Source organism: Megalobrama amblycephala, linkage group LG2 (genome assembly GCF_018812025.1).
Source record: "Megalobrama amblycephala isolate DHTTF-2021 linkage group LG2, ASM1881202v1, whole genome shotgun sequence".
Classification (NCBI taxonomy): Eukaryota; Metazoa; Chordata; class Actinopteri; order Cypriniformes; family Xenocyprididae; genus Megalobrama; species Megalobrama amblycephala.
Window position 1 is genome coordinate 13,537,364 of NC_063045.1, and position 17,777 is coordinate 13,555,140.

The window sequence follows — 17,777 nt, forward strand, 5'->3', positions numbered from 1 at the left end:
GGTTATGGGTAGGGTTAGGGTGTGGTTGCATCCAGCAAGGGGGACGACTTCAAACTCCACCCAAGGGAAAGCAAAAATTCATTTGAGAATTGTCATGGTCTATCCTATTTTTTTTTCTTTTCTTTTTTTTTTTTTCTCCAGTCTATGGAGTGCTATATGTAATAAATATAATTCGGTGCTCAAGCAATAAAATAAATCTGCATAACTGACAATTTTATAAACATTAATCAAAACATATACAGGTGTTGGTCATATAATTAGAATATCATCAAAAAGTTGATTTATTTCACTAATTCCATTCAAAAAGTGAAACTTGAATATTATATTCATTCATTACACACAGACTGATATATTTCAAATGTTTATTTCTTTTAATTTTGATGATTATAACTGACAACTAAGGAAAATCCCAAATTCAGTATCTCAGAAAAATTAGAATATTGTGAAAAGGTTCAATATTGAAGACACCTGGTGCCACACTCTAATCAGCTAATTAACTCAAAACACCTGCAAAGGCCTTTAAATGGTCTCTCAGTCTAGTTCTGTAGGCTACACAATCATGGGGAAGACTGCTGACTTGACAGTTGTCCAAAAGACGACCATTGACACCTTGCACAAGGAGGGCAAGACACAAAAGGTCATTGCAAAAGAGGCTGGCTGTTCACAGAGCTCTGTGTCCAAGCACATTAATAGAGAGGCGAAGGGAAGGAAAAGATGTGGTAGAAAAAAGTGTACAAGCTATAGGGATAACCGCACCCTGGAGAGGATTGTGAAACAAAACCCGTTCAAAAATGTGGGGGAGATTCACAAAGAGTGGACTGCAGCTGGAGTCAGTGCTTCAAGAACCACTACGCACAGACGTATGCAAGACATGGGTTTCAGCTGTCGCATTCCTTGTGTCAAGCCACTCTTGAACAACAGACAGCGTCAGAAGCGTCTCGCCTGGGCTAAAGACAAAAAGTACTGGACTGCTGCTGAGTGGTCCAAAGTTATGTTCTCTGATGAAAATAAATTTTGCATTCCCTTTGGAAATCAGGGTCCCAGAGTCTGGAGGAAGAGAGGAGAGGAACACAATTCACGTTGTTTGAGGTCCAGTGTAAAGTTTCCACAGTCAGTGATGGTTTGGGGTGCCATGTCATCTGCTGGTGTTGGTTCACTGTGTTTTCTGAGGTCCAAGGTCAATGCAGCCGTATACCAGGAAGTTTTAGAGCACTTCATGCTTCCTGCTGCTGACCAACTTTATGGAGATGCAGATTTCATTTTCCAACAGGACTTGGCACCTGCACACAGTGCCAAAGCTACCAGTACCTGGTTTAAGGACCATGGTATCCCTGTTCTTAATTGGCCAGCAAACTTGCCTGACCTTAACCCCATAGAAAATCTATGGGGTATTGTGAAGAGAAGATGCGATATGCCAGACCCAGCAATGCAGAAGAGCTGAAGGCCACTATCAGAGCAACCTGGGCTCTCATAACACCTGAGCAGTGCCACAGACTGATCGACTCCATGCCACGCCGCATTGCTGCAGTAATTCAGGCAAAAGGAGCCCCAACTAAGCATTGAGTGCTGTACATGCTCATACTTTTCATGTTCATACTTTTCAGTTGGCCAAGATTTCTAAAAATCCTTTCTTTGTATTGGTCTTAAGTAATATTCTAATTTTCTGAGATACTGAATTTGGGATTTTCCTTAGTTGTCAGTTATAATCATCAAAATTAAAAGAAATAAACATTTGAAATATATCAGTCTGTGTGTAATGAATGAATATAATATACAAGTTTCACTTTTTGAATGGAATTAGTAAAATAAATCAACTTTTTGATGATATTCTAATTATATGACCAGCACCTGTACATCATGTGTATAAATCAACGCTCTGTCTGCACCGCCTTTAAAATCCGACAGGTGGCGCTTTTGTGCAGCTGAACGAGTATTGAGCTTTCACAAAGTCCCTATCTATAGCTTAATCTTTGACCGTTTATATGCACTAACAATAAAGTACCATTGTACTACCATGTAAATAAATACCATGGTATAATCCAATGTCATACCTATTAGTTTAAAAACAATGTTTTTTTGGTGGAAACAATGGTAATTATTTGTAAACAGGATATCAAATCATCAGACTTGGTAAATATGAAAAATGTGATTCAGTCATCTTTATTATTGTAAATGGTTTTATTTTCAGCAGATAAGCACCATAAACATTGCATTTTGAAAGCAATTAAAAGTTTAGCTTATGCCCATATAGTTGATTTTACTCAAGCAACCCCCCTTTAGTATATTCCTGGTCTGCTGTGTCCTCCTCATTTGAAGTGCAGGAAATGAATGGACTTTATGGTAAGCGGATTTTTAACTGAGAGCCAAGCAGAGCCACTGCAACACAAAACAACACTGTAAATAATAACGCTACATTGAGGAGATACAGAAATCAACGTCCGTGTTCACACTTGTGCATCACCTGCAGGATATCCAGCTCGATTTTCCCAGTGTTCTTCTTATCGAACGTTTTAAACATTTCTGTGTAGAGCACAGGTGAAAACGTTACAGTAAAACACTTATAAACAAACTGTCATAATTCCATTTATTTCCAGTCATTTAAAACATTCTGGATAATCTCCAGTAAAACTTACTGAAGAGCATCTCCAGGCGAATCAGGCAGCTGACGAAGCAATCAAAGTCAATGGCGTACTGCTGATTGGCATAACGTAAGATTATCACCTGAAGTACTTCGTTGTTCAGCTGGAACCCTGTAGAGGAAAACGCATACAAGCATTACTTCACTCTATATTATGATCTATATGCTATTACACACTTTTAGAAGAAATGTATTCTTAATTCACTGTCTAACCATAGACTCATTACCTGCTTCTTTCACAGCATCTCTCATCTCATGGGAACTCATAGTGCCCGAGTTGTCTGTATCACGGCTCTTAAAAATTTCCTGGTGAGGTACGACAGAAAATCCACATTCATTAATAAACATCACTAAAAATTAAGAATTGATCTGAACAACATTGTTGCTCTGTCATAATAGGGATGCACGATATATCTGTACCTTGTCTTGTTTGAGATTTTTTTGATTGATCTGAAATATTTTACCAAAATATATATTATACCAAATATTTCTGGATCTTTGTCCACAGTGCGTGAAACTCCACAAGGCCAAGTTTGCCACTGCCATCTCTCTGAACTGAGGTCAAAGGTTATAGCAGGATTATGATGATTAATTTGTTTGCTGCAGTCGTCCAATGGAAGAATGCTAGTGTTGAGAATCTTAAAGCACCCTTAAAACATTTAGATAATCCGTGTTTTAAATTCCAAAATGAGGTTTGCAAATCGCAGGCATATTGTGAGTTGATGAAAAGCTAATAATTAAATCATAAAATGTAAAATAAAATTAATAACATTTTTAAAATAAAAACAATCAAAATAACACTTACAAAAACTATATTTTTAAAATATTTTTATATGAAAATAATCACGAAAGAAAATAGTCATCCAAAATCAGAGAAACGTGAACATGCGAATGTGTTGAAATATAAGAATATAAGAATTATTGAAATATAAGTTAAAATCTCGGGGGGTACTTCAAGAAAATATTTAGGGACAAAGAGGTTTGGCTGATAAAAACTATCTATCTATTCATATCATCCAGTGAGGTAAGGATACATCTAGCAGGCTGATAATCTGGCGACAGGTTTCGATACTGAATCCATCTGTCTTCAGATCAGTTCCTGTGTGAAAAAGCACAAAACTTTGTGAGAATGAACAGAACAGATTGTTAAACCATTTCAAGGGGCTTTTAAATGCATCTAAATATTTATGTGAATAAAAGTGGAAAAGTGTTTTCCTACGTTTCGAGATAACACTGTCCAGGATCTTCTGGAGTTCAGTCACAGATACCTCTGAGTCCTGCAGAGAAAAGACAAGATCATACATACTGGGAAAAATAAAATGATAATAACCCAAAACTGAAAATGATGTCATGTGACTTACGTTTCCAGCAAACTCATTGAAAAGGTTTTTGAAATCTGGGTCCACATCACTCTTGGATATGTATTGCTGGAAAAGAAAAAGTGTTCTTTAAATGAAAAAAAAATAAAAATAAATAAATATTATATTAAATAAATTATATATATATAGAATGATATATTAGAATGATTTCTGAAGGATCATGTGACACTGGAAGACTGGAGTATTGATGCTTTACCATCACAAGAATAAATTACATTTTAAAATATTTTCTAATAGAAATAATGTTTTTAAAAGAAGTCTCTTTAAAAATGTGGGTATATATATATATATATATATATATATATATATATATATATATATATATATACACTGCGTTCCAAATTATTATGCAAGAGACAAATCAGTAAGATTTCTGTACAATAAACATTCAGATTTTAGTTTTTCTAAGAAAATGTTTGTTTGTTTATTTATCCATGTCTTTTTAGATAACTGGTATCAATCTCAGACAAAATAATTTGCCAGGTCTATGGAAACCCTACTTAGAGGTTGTTTCATATTATTAAGCAAGTCACAGTTCTCATGCAATATGAGGAGGAAGAAAGATCTTTCTGAAGATGAAAAGCATGAAATGGTGCAATGTTGTGCAAAAGGCATGAAAACAACTAATATTGTGTGAGAACTGAATGGAGATTATCGAATTATCATAAGATTTGTGAGTGATTTAGAGCACAGCAGAACTCAGTCAGATAAAGGCTTATTGAGGAAAGTTCCTATCAAAAAAATTAATTGTATTAAAAGGGCAGCTATAAAAAAGCCAGTGTTGAGCAGCAAACAGGTATCTGAAGCTGCTGGTGTCTCTGGAGTCTCAAGAAGCTCTCCATGCAGGCTGGCAGTTGTGCGTAAAGATGCATTTCAGCCACCCTAAACCAAACCTCACAAAGAGAAACATTTACAGTGGGTTCAGAAATACATGAAGACTAATTTTTAAATAGTTTTATTCACTGACTAATGCCGTACTACAATGGATGGTCTAAATGGATGGATTTCTGGATGGTTGGTGAATGGCCACCACGTTCCAACAAGACTGTGACGTCAGCAAGGAGCTGGTGGGTGATGATTTGGGCTGGAATACTGGGAGGTGAGATGGAGGGTATTAAAATGACTTTTGCAAGATATATGGAGTTTATAACTGGCCATTTTCAGCTATGATATAAAAAGGAGGATAGTGCATAGTACAATGCACTATTGTACAATGCACTATGCACTATCCCATGCTGCAAAAAAACCACCACAGCAATAAAACTGTTTGAAAATGTATTTCTACACCCACTGTAAATGTTTCTCTTTGTTAGGTTTGGTTAGTGGTGTCTAAAATGCATCTTTACGCACAACTGCCACAACCTGCATGGAGAGCTTCTTGAGACTCCAGCGACACCAGCAGCTTCAAATACCTGTTTGCTGCTCAACACTGGCTTTTTTTTATAGCTGCCCTTTTAATACAATTTTTTTTTTTTGATAGGAACTTTCATTAATAAACCTTTATCTGACCGAGTTCTGCTGTGCTCTAAATCACTCACAAATCTTATGATAATTCGATAATCTCCATTCAGTTTCACACAATATTAGTTGTTTTCATGCCTTTTGCACAACATTGCACCATTTCATGCTTTTCATCTTCAGAAAGATCTTTCTTCCTCCCCATATTGCATGAGAACTGTGACTTGCTTAATAATGTGGAACAACCTCTAAGTAGGGTTTCCATAGATCTGGCAAATTATTTTGTCTGAGATTGATACCAGTTATCTAAAAAGACATGGATAAATAAACAAACAAACATTTTCTTAGAAAAACTAAAATCTGAATATTTATTGTACTGAAATCTTACTGATATGTCAATTGCATAATAATTTGGAATGCAGTGTATATGCTATGTTTAAATGATAACTTAAATTCACCTTTTTTATATCTGCACTGATCTCTGCATCCATCGGGCTGCAGGGACGAGAGTCAGAATTACATCCATCATGCATTTGGGTGCAAATACAAGAATGTTTAAAGAACAATTATGATTTATTTGTTATGATTTATTTGTTATGATTTAAAAACAGACACAAACACAGAACAAACAGATGTTTTAGTGTTACTATCAACTCTAGAGTAGACAAAACAGACCTGTGCAACATCGTCACCATGTGGTCTAAAACTAGAACTATTTAAAGGGATAGTTCACCCAAAAATGAATATTCTGTCAGTAATTACTCACCCTCATGTTGATACAACCATGTAAGTCTTTCTTTCATCTTCGGATCCCAAATTAATATTTTTGTGATTAAATATGAGCGGTGGAATACTCCTCCATTGGCTTTAAGGGGGCCCAAACTTGTCCGTCCAGAAAGTCCGTGAAGAAAATGTTTAAATAGTCCATGCCACTACAGTGGCTCAACCGTACGTTTCTCAAGCGACGATAATACTTTTCGTGTGAAAAAAACAAACAAAAGAACGACTTTATTCAACTATTCATTTTCTCTCTTGTAGGCCTCTGACGTTAGTTCACGAGAGCTCCATGACGCATGCGCGAGAACTAAACTGACGACGGTCTTCTTCTACTACTACTTGTTACTGGCTGCTCACTCCTTAGGAGTATTACCGCCACCTAGTGTTCAAGATGAAGTGCTGGCATAGCCGGAAGCGCTAAACTTTGTTTACAAGCAGGTGAACGCGCGCGCTGTATGTAAGCTATTGAATTCGACATTGATCGTGCTTTTGGTCTCGCTCTAAGTAATTGTTTACAATGGTTAGAAAGTGTGCACTAAAACACTTCGACTTAGCAGGGGCGGAAAACCAGGATCCTCGGTTATACAGCGAAATACACTTGTCCCATTGTCTGCATTATCCAAACTTTCAAGCTGTGGCATGACAATGTCCCAATCGATGCAGCACATGCTCTCCTGTTCAGTTGGCATCGCCTGGCACTGATTACATTTACACCACCAGCTCTCCAATGCTCTCTGTCTTTCGGAAGCTTGAGACTGTGGTTGTGTTGCAGCGGCAGCCTCTTCCATCTCTTGCATTTCAATGTCTGTGTATTCAGGTTCGAATAAGTAAGGTTGGTTAAAAAAATTCAAGTCTTCATCTACGTCAAAATCTGCCGACATATTTACAAATAATGGTTTTTACATACAGCGCGCACGTTCACCTGCTTGTAAACAAAGTTTAGCGCTTCCGGCTATGCCAGCACTTGAACACTAGGTGGCGGTAATACTCCTAAGGAGTGAGCAGCCAGTAACAAGTAGTAGTAGAAGAAGACCGTCGTCAGTTTAGTTCTCGCGCATGCGTCATGGAGCTCTCGTGAACTAACGTCAGAGGCCTACAAGAGAGAAAATGAATAGTTGAATAAAGTCATTCTTTTGTTTGTTTTTTTCGCACGAAAAGTATTATCGTCGCTTGAGAAACGTACGGTTGAACCACTGTAGTGGCATGGACTATTTAAACATTTTCTTCACTGACTTTCTGGACGGACAAGTTTGGGCCCCCTTAAAGCCAATGGAGGAGTATTCCACCTCTCATATTTAATCACAAAAATATTAATTTGTGATCCGAAGATGAAAGAAAGACTTACATAGTTGTATCAACATGAGGGTGAGTAATTACTGACAGAATTTTCATTTTTGGGTGAACTATCCCTTTAAACCCATGATTTTTACACGCTTGAAACTAACCTGGCAGCAGCCTCTTTCTCTGTGAACACACGGAGTACGAAGCTTCCCTTGCGATGCGGCTCGAAAGTGGAGGGGATGATGACGTATTCACCAGGAAGCAGTTTGAAGCGCTCGCTTATCTCTCGCATTCTGGTGAAGGTTTTGCTCCCTGCAACGAACTGCTGACGCAGCAGTACATCACGACCGAGCTGAATATTGTTGCGACCCTTTAACTGTAACACAAACACAGATGGATAAAATTGTATCTGAAAACTTGGACAGCTTATTCCAAATAAATGTATGGTGATGGGAAAAAATGTAAAATGGGATGAACAGTTGTATTTCAGTGCTTTTGTGTTTGCTCACAAAGGATTGTGTTCCCCTTAAAAACTTTGTATTCTCTCGAAAAAGGATTGTGTTCCCCCAAGAAACTTCTGAGTACTCTCCCATGGAATTGCAATCCCCGGAAAACTCTGCGTTCTCTCCCACAGGATTACATTCCCCCGAGAAACTTTGCGTTCCCCAGAAAAACGTTGCGCTCTCTCCCAAAGGATTGCCCTCCCCCAAAAAACGTTGCTTTCTCTCCCAAAGGATTGCGTTCCCCAAAGAAACTTTACATTCTCTTCCAAAGGACTGTGTTCCTCCAAAAAAACTGCATTAACTTTCAAAGGATTGCGTTCCCCAAAGAAACTTTACATTGTCTCCCAAAGGACTGTGTTCCTCCAAAAAAACTGCATTAACTTTCAAAGGATTACATTCACCCAAGAAACTTTGCATTCTCTCCTAAAGGAGAAAGTTTTGAAAAGAACATTTTGAGATACAAAGGCACTGAAATGTAATTTTTTCCTCCAGTCTCATTTTTTTAGCATCACCTTGCCTTACATTTGTGTTGTCCAGCTACTCTTATGTACAAAACATATAGAGCTCATACACACCTCATCTGGAACCTGAAAAACAAAGAATATTATATTATTCAATATATAAATATATATATATATATATATATATATATATATATATATATATATATATATATATATATATATATATATTTTTTTTTTTTTTCTGTGGTTGTTTTTTTTTGTTTGTTTGTTTGTTTTTTTACATTTCCAGACAGACCTACCATGAGGCTCAGAGGCTATTAATCAATATTTCAACATCATTTAAGAAAAAAAATCTTAGTAATCAAACAGGTGAAGAACTGCACTACCCGTGATTTTCAAATATAGGCCATTTTCAAATATAGGCCAATTATTATCAAATTTTGTAATTTTGTGATTAATCTTAGCAGGTTGGTTTGGTTAATAAATCTTTCTTGAACTTGTTTTTAATCTTTATGGAGAAAATAACTTGGAAAGACACTTCTAGAACCAGTGGTACTGTTGGTTGCAAAGTTGTTTTTGGTGTTGAGAGTAAAGTTGTTTCTAGTTTTCAATGGTATTACTGATTGTATGTAACCAATTACCTTATAGATAGCAAAGCCAATTTTGTTCCGGTCTTGTCCAAACCGCTTTTCTTTACGACAATCTTTCTGCATCAGACCCACAAGGAACGTGCATCCATCTTCGCCATCATAGGGATCATCATCTGCATCTTCCAGCTTGATCACAAACTGAGGGTTTGAGCAGAATGTAGCTGGAGGGGAGAAACCAAATGATTAGATGGTGGAACAAAAACAACTTTAAAACCAAATTTGGTTTCAGGCACATTCATGTTGATTTGATATACCTTGGTTGCTCCTGCAGCCCCCTGCGGTGGAGCCCACCCTCCAGTTTCCTTCAAACTGGTTGTAGTTCCAGTGGCTCACACTGTCACTTGAAAGACTGTCTGGAGTCAGATTGCAGATCTCCAACTTCGAGAACTGCTGTATGAAGTCAGAATACGCCATCCTGACAGGATGAGGAAGATTAGTCAAGTTATTTGTTATGTTGTTGAGGGTTAAAAGGTTAAAAAGCCAAAGTTTTCTTACCAGAACTCTCCATCTTCAGCTGAATGATTTAGTTTCGCTTTCTCCTCTGGTTTGATGCTATCCCATTCTTTGGAACTGAGGAAGAGATGGGAAACATTTTACAGGACTCTCAAGACCGATGTTGAAGGAGTGTGATCTGTTTAGGGAACTCACTTATCACTCCAAGCGCCCGTCCACTCCACACGACCCCACGGGTTCCTGATACGCACCAGTTCAACCGGATTGCCTCTGAAGTGAACCTGCATGTAAGGTGACAATAATTAGAGCTCCTTCAGATTATTCCTATCAAATCCATATTTCAGCATCAGTGGCGATGTCTGACCTCCTCTGCGGCCGTGACGGAGTAGGCATGACCCTTCACCAGCTTCAGACTCGTCTTCTTCTCCGTCTCATTTGAGCTGGTAATCTGCTCAATAAATAAAATATTATTTCTTTTGGCTTTTGAAATTTTTTAATGATAAAAACTGTTGCTAGTCAGGTTCAAACATGTATTTCCCACATAAGAGCTGTTGCCCATGAATTGAATGTTCATTTCTCCACCATAATCCATCTCCAAAGGTGTTTCAGAGAATTTGGCAGTACATCCAACCAGCCTCACAACCGCAGACCACGTGTAACCACACCAGCCCAGGATCTCCAGATCCAGCATCTTCACCTCCAAGATCATCTGAGACCAGCCACCCGGACCGCTGCTGCAACAAACGGTTTGCATAACCAAAGAATTTCTGCAGAAACTGTCAGAAACCGTCTCAGGTAAGCTCATCTGCATCCTTATCGTCCTTATCGGGGTCTCAACCTGACTGCAGTTCGTCATTGAAACCGGCTTGAGTGGGCAAATGCTCACATTCGATGGCGTCTGGCACTTTGGAGAGGTGTTCTCTTCACGGATGAATCCCGGTTTTCACTGTACAGGGCAGATGGCAGACAGCGTGTATGGCATCATGTGGGCGAGCGGTTTGCTGATGTCAGCGTTGTAGATCGAGTTGCCCATGGTGGCGGTGGGGTTATGGTATGGGCAGCCATATATTATGGACAATGAACACAGGTGCATTTTATTGATGTCATTTTGAATGCACAAAGATACCATGACGAGATCCTGAGGCCCATTGTTGTGCCATTCATACACAACCATCACCTCATGTTGCAGTATGATAATGCATGGCCCCATGTTGCAAGGATCTGTACACAATTCCTGGAAGCTGAAAACATCCCAGTTCTTGCATGGCCAGCATACTCACCGGACATGTCACTGATTCATATTTCCACACAAAAAGTCCAACCTATTTGCACATGTGGCAAGTATTCTTAGTAAGTCGCCTGCAAAATATCCTTGAAGCACATGCAAATTGTTCGGTCTCAAAAGCTAATTAGTGTCCTTTCATCTGGATATTTGTAAAGTGTGTTTGTTAAGTAGACCACAGCTCCAACAAAACATTTATCTGAAGACTTGCGCATTATTATGTATTAATCACTATTTATTATTGCCATAGAGAAGCTATAGCAGACAAAAAGATGTAACAAAATGCAAACAAAAAGAAAGCCAACAGAAGTGGAATGAGACTTACCTTAATGGAGCAGCCCAGTAATGAGCCCAGTGTCAGTGCTTTCTGCATGAGCTTAAACAGGTACGGAGGAGCTTTGCTCAGCTCATACTTCTCAGCGACGCCTCCGGTGAAATCCTCAAAACCCTCAGTGGTCGAACCTCCATCCAGAGCTTCATATGAGCCATTTACCCTGCAAAATATGGTAGAAATCTGCGTCACCGGTTGGTATGTATGTGACATGTTGTATGAACATTGTATGTTTTGAAGGCTGTGGTTGTACAGGAGGCACAGTGTTTACCAAGCTTTTTGGATGACCCATTTTCATATTGTTCACTACTGCAGTTCAGGTAAGTAGTAGCAGGTAATTTATGATGAATAAACACACACACACACTTTGCATAGGCTTTCTCCAGTAGAGCGCTCCAAAACTCAGAGCCCTCTTTGGTAGGCAAACGGTCATCAATGACCACGTCCACCCATTCACCATACTGCCAGAACTGAAGAGACGAGAACAACACCATCAGTCTGACAGTGTAGCTTTATCACTGAAATTATAATATGATCATATATTGCATCATAAGAAGTACTTGAAGTCCAAAAGTCTGAAACCAGACTTGCCTACCACTTTTCTAAATTTAAATAAATTATACAATTTTTACATTTAATTACATTTAAAAAAATTATTACAATATAGTATTAGATAATATTTTATATTAGTTAAAATTATATTTAAATAAATATTTATTTTTTCTCCATATAATGGACTTCAACGGCTACCAATGGGCTGAAGGTCCAAATTGCAGTTTCAGTGCAGCTTCAAAGGGCTCTACATGATCCCAGCCAAGGAATAAGGGTCTTGTCAAGTAAAACAATGTCATTTTCAAAAAAAGAAAAAAAAAAGAAAAAAGAAGTTAATATACTTTTTAACCACAAACACTCGTCTTGCACTAGCTCTGCGATGCGCCATGCATTTCGAGATCACATTGGAAAGGTCACGCGTGACATTGGCGGAAGTACCGAGCAAGTGTTTACAAAGCGAATGTGCAAAACTAAGTCAAACGGCCTTTACAAAAAAAGGTAAAACAACGATGTCAGACGATTTTGAAGTTGGAGGAGAAAATGAGATTTTTGCCCTACCGCAGTACTTCTGCCTACATCACGCATGACCTTTCCAACGTGATTACGTAATGCATGGTGCGTCGCAGAGCAGTGCACGACAGGCATTTGTGGTTAAAAGGTATATAACTTTTTGTTTTTTTAGAAAATGACAGATTGTTTCTCTAGACAAAACCCTTTTTCCTCGGCTGGGATCATGTAGAGCCCTTTGAAGCTGCACTGAAACTGACATTTGGACCAACCTGTTGGTTGCTATTGAAGTACATTATATGGAGAAAAATCCTGGAATGTTTTCCTCAAAAACCATAATTTCTTTTCGACTGATGAAAGAAAGACATGAACATCTTGGATGACTTTGGGGTGAGTAAATTATCAGGAAATTTTAATTATGAAGTGAACTAATCCTTTAAAATTAGTGATTAAAATGATTTAAAGCATTTTGAATGTTTGTTTGTTTGTTTTTTATCCTAAAATTAAGACTTTCCCCCCCAGGTTTAAATTAAATCCCAGATCTTCAATGTGAACTCAGTCTGTTTGTATGTTCTGACCTGAAAGTGGAAGATGCCGGCATAGTCCTTCGTAAAACTCTGTCCATGTGGAACTACACGTTCCAGAATCTCATTATCCAGAGTCAGAGATGCAATGGCTGCCAGCAACCAGCAGTCACCTGCCAATGTATCAAACATAATTAGATATTTATTATGCCTATTTTATGCAAACTATCTTCTAGTACACTGATAGTCTTGCAGGATCAACCTAGGCTTCAGCGTTTTTCTCAAGGATGTGTTTTCTGGGTGTAAGTGTCTTGCTCAATGGTGATGGTTCATGGATCAACCATTGTGTGGTTTGAACCTACAACCTTCAAGCTTAAGACTTGACCACTCCCATGTTTTTCCACAGCACTTGTAGGTAACTTTAATTAGCCATTACTAAAACTAGAATCACTCATATTGTTGCTCATGCTTTGTTGTTAACTGTTTACCACTAAAACTTGGGCATGTATTTCATCCGCTCGAAAAACTTTTGCGTTCTCTTGCAGATTTTACGTTCGCCTTTGCATTTGTTCGCACTTTACGTTCAAACTTTGCATTTGTTCGCACAACTTTTGTGTTCTCTTGCCCAAAAATATTGTTCCCAGAGAAACTTTTTATTCGTTCTTACAACTTTTGCAAAAATAATGCTTTCTCCGAAGAAACTTTTCATTTGCTTGCAAAACTTTTGCGTTCTCTTGCAAAAAAATCGCGTTCCCGGAGAAACGTTTCATTTGCTCTCACAGCCTTTGCGTTCTCTTGCAAAAATTTTGCGTTCTCCAGAGTAACTTTTCCAGGGCTCTCAAGTTTTGGAGACAGGCATCGTGTCATCGTGTGATAGCAAAATATAACTAGGCCTAGACTACTTGTTCTGAGCAGGTGTCAATGAACAGGCTGTAAAACTGTTGGCTAAGTTCAGACACATGAAAAACTGATGCTGATTATCTGATTATCTAACAGCAGTCAAGTTGTCATTGTTTGTGTCAAACAAGTTGTGAATTTGTTGTAACGTTAAAACAGGAGATCATGACTTACTCTGTGCTCAAAGTGATGCTCAGAGCTCCAGTGGTTTCTTCTGTGGGTGAACGAGGATGATGATGAACAATTCCAGGATATGCTTTTTTTTCATTGGTTGTTGCGTTAAATCTTACCCAGATACAATAGTGCTATTTTCTGATTGGCTATTGTGTAGCCTCTTTCTTTTTTTTTGATTGGCTGATAAGTGGCAGGTTTTGAGACGCGCTTGATTCCTTCCCGGTTCCAGAGAGAGCGGCGCGGCCAGATACATTTTGGGCGCTGCGGCATATTAAATATATGATAAATAGTTTTTCTGCGTGAGAAATACAATGTGTGGCGGGAGTGCGTGACAAAAGACCGAAATGAGTGACTGTCACGCTCAATGCGTGACACTTGAGACCCCTGCTTTTCATTTGCTCTAACAAGTTTTGTGTTCTCTTGCAAAAATATTGCGTTCCCGGAGAAACTTTTCATTTAACTTATGTGTTCTCTTGCAAAACAATTATGTTCCCCAGAGAAACATTTTCATTTGCTCGCACAACTTTTGTAAGGAGCCCCTAAAGACACATGGTGATGGAAAAAAAATATGAGATGGGAGGAAAAAATTTATGTTTGCGTTCCCCCAAGAAACATTGTTTGCACACAAAACTTTTGAGCTCTTTCTCAGGGGAATGCAAACATTTGCAAGAGAACGCAAAAGCACTGACATATATTTTTTCCTCCTATCCACCATGATGTCCCTTTAGGGGCTACATACTTTTGTGTTCTCTTGCAAAAGTGCTGTGTTCCCCTGAAAAAACGTTGCATTCACTCACGCAACTTTTGCGTTCTCATGCAAAAAAGATATCTATAGCTAAACGAGTTCTGTTGCGTTTCCTGTGAAATTTAATTTGCTGGGAATTTCTTGGGGGATCAAAAAAGTTTTGTGAGCAAATGCAAATGCATTGAAATATAATTTATTTCTTCCATGACCATGTACTTATGGGGGATCTGTACAATTTTATCTCTCTTTTTGTTTGAACAAACAAAATAGGTCTAAAGTGTTAATGGCTCAAGTTTCACATCTTTTCTGATATAGTATTTACATTCGTTTGTCATGGTGGTTAGCTCTGCACAATACGAGTCTATGTGAGTTTGGGGTGGAAGACAAGTGTACTTAAACTACATAAAGCAGACACACCAGCAGATACAGGTAACTAAACACCTCATTTCATATCATAATACACAATCAAACTGATCCTGAAATGCTATATTCAGCTTGTTTTCGATTCTGAAATCAGTAATTGTAACGAATGGGGACTCAGGCAGGGATCCAGTTGCGAGCTTTTATTAAAGGTGAGCGTGGTCATACAGGCAGGGTCAATCAGGAGCAAACAGGAACAGCAAGGGACAGGCAGAGTCGTAGTCAGGGTACAGGCAGTAGATCGAGGCAGGCAGATATCACTCACAGAACAGCAGACAAGGCAAGGGTCAAGGACAGGCAGCAACGGGTCAATAACGGGTAACAGGCAGGAAATAAATGCTCGGAATTGTACACAATGTGAAACAAGACTTCGCGGTGAGGTGGAGTGTATGGAAGTCCTTTATAGTCCTGGTAATGAGCTGCAGCTGGGTGTGGTGATTAGTGTAGTGTGCTAGGCTGTATGTGGCAACAGGTGATTGGTGTGGAGTGAACATGTGACTGGCAGGGAGGATTGTGGGAAGTGTAGTCCGGGAACTGACAGGAGCAGACGGTGATCGTGACAGTAATAATGTCTTCACCTATACTGCCCACCACGTTAGCAAAAATCATAAATGATTCATTGTGTTTCTCTACAGGCCACACCTGAACACTAATGTGACCAAAAGGATCTTTTCTCACCTAAAGCTCCCTGGCAGATGTCCGTCCGCTTGGCACCGTCCACAATGAACTCAGGGTTTGAGCACAGCTCCTTTAAAAACAGAAAATTGACCACAATTAGAGCTGATATTATTACATTATGCAATGGTACACATGAGTAACAATACATTTTATTTGCTCTTAGCAAACAGCGCATGTAAAATGTTCATTTGAACAATTGTGTGGTGGCTAGTGTATACATAAAAGAAAAAATAGAGATACCAATGAGCAGAGAGTATGCTTGTTGTAAGTATCAACACACATACAGAAATACACACAAAGATCCTCCTCACACCTGAAGACTAACATGAGCTTCCGTCGGTTACCATAGAGAGCATATCTATGCATGCACACGTACAGAACAATACATGTTTTGTATCTCAGCTAAACTGTAAAAAATGTTTTATATTGCATCAACATTTTTAGGGCCCAAGGCACTAACGCACAGGGCCCTATTGTTTTTCTAAGGATGATTTTTTTTTTTGGGGGGGGGCCCTTAACATGCTCAAAAACTCTTGAAAATTGGCACACACATTGGAATCTGCAGCCATTAGGACGCCGCAGAAGCTGGTACCCGGGCATGGCACAGGGGTTCGACAGCGCCCCCTTGAATGGGGTATGAAACTCGGTACACATATATACCTCATCGGGCCTAACAACTTTCATGCTCTAAGTTATGGTCAGCTCAACAGGAAGTCAGCTATTATGGGTTGTTTGAAAAACGTATGCTCTGGAATTTGATATACACCTCCTAGGTGATTAATCCAATCACCACCAAACTCAGTCAGCATGAAGTCAAGACATTGAGGATGCTATATTGCGAGCAGGTTTTTGATATCTCAAACAGTTTGGCCGTGGCGAGGCAATGAATTTATGGCGAGAAAAGGGAAACAGGAAGTGTGTTATAACATCTGCATACATTGATTGATTTTTATGAAACTTCAACTGCGTTCGTTGTAGGAGTCCGATCACATGGATATGACTACATTTATAATGATTAATTATAAAAACACTTCCCATTGCTCCTTGTGAATGTGAATCAGTTAGATTCTATAAAACACAAGGATAACAAAAAAACTTATGAAAAATATTTTTAACATTTAATATTATTATAACAAATTAACAATATAATAAAAGTATTTTTTAAGATATTGTTAAAAAAAAAAAAAAGAAACAAACAAAGATCACAAAAACATGCCTTTATATTTACCTAAACTTAGAGTTTAGGTAATGTTCAAGTTTTATGTGGACTTACCATAGACATAATGATTTTATACCGTACAAACTGTATAATATATCCCCTAACCCTAAACCTCACAGAAAACTTTCTGCATGTTTTCATTTTCAAAAAATAAACATCAATCTATATGATTTATAAGCTGTTATCCTCATGGGGATCAAAAAATGTTCCCATAAGGACAAGGATTTTGGCTATTGCCATCTTCATGGGGACATTTTGTCCCTATAATATGTAGGTTACCAGAAGCACACACAGACTCACACAGAGGACATCACAGTACCTTGGGTCTCTTCCACTCCACTCGTCTGGTCTTGATGGACTGCTGCCCGAGTTCGTTGTATCCCAGAGAGTCGGATTCAGCAGGGAAGGTCAGGTCACAGAACAGGGTTTTTTTTGCCAGACATTCCTGCTTCAGGCTCTGATAGTTCTGCTTGTTGTAGAGAATCGCATTCTTGTTTGTTCCCACTCCTTCTCCTCTGTCCTGCCTCCTAGAAAGAACCTTTGCAATATTAGACATGCTGCCCCGTAGTCGTCCTCAAGTGTAGCTTGTCTATAGTGTGTGAGTGTTTGTGTGACACTGATGCTGGTTTTATACTGAGAGCCGCTGTATGATAAACATGAGGGTGGAGTCACACTCACCTGTCAGCGCATAGGGGCAGGTGTTGCTTTCACACTGGTTTAGCATCATGTAACCCTGTGAAGGAAACTTAAGCAATTTAAGTTTTCAAAGTATATTAATTTCACTACTTTAGTATTTACCAATGTAACTGCACTGTAACATGAGTCCTGTAAAGTGTGACTCAATA

The 17,777-nt window shown here is 38.7% G+C and overlaps 1 protein-coding gene across 2 annotated transcripts; it reads right to left on the reverse strand.

Moving 5' to 3' along the window:
- Positions 1–2,164: 2,164 nt before the first annotated feature.
- On the reverse strand, positions 2,165–17,543 carry LOC125263726 (calpain-2 catalytic subunit-like). 2 transcript variants are annotated; one of them, XR_007183882.1, is made up of 21 exons: positions 17,252–17,543; positions 15,714–15,783; positions 12,854–12,972; positions 11,583–11,686; positions 11,211–11,379; positions 9,968–10,051; positions 9,799–9,884; positions 9,646–9,720; positions 9,405–9,565; positions 9,142–9,311; positions 8,612–8,623; positions 7,698–7,909; positions 5,934–5,970; positions 4,000–4,065; positions 3,858–3,915; positions 3,673–3,737; positions 3,059–3,188; positions 2,866–2,944; positions 2,634–2,750; positions 2,462–2,520; positions 2,165–2,376 (listed from the first exon to the last, which is right to left on the reverse strand). XR_007183882.1 is itself a non-coding variant. In XM_048182870.1 (21 exons), exons 1-21 carry the CDS (start codon positions 17,486–17,488, stop codon positions 2,353–2,355), a joined length of 2,073 nt encoding a protein of 690 aa, XP_048038827.1. In that variant the 5' UTR covers positions 17,489–17,543; the 3' UTR covers positions 2,165–2,352. The 2 variants fall into 2 exon arrangements, 1 of the variants encoding a protein (XP_048038827.1); XM_048182870.1 differs by having other exon boundaries at positions 3,120–3,188.
- Positions 17,544–17,777: the final 234 nt, after the last annotated feature.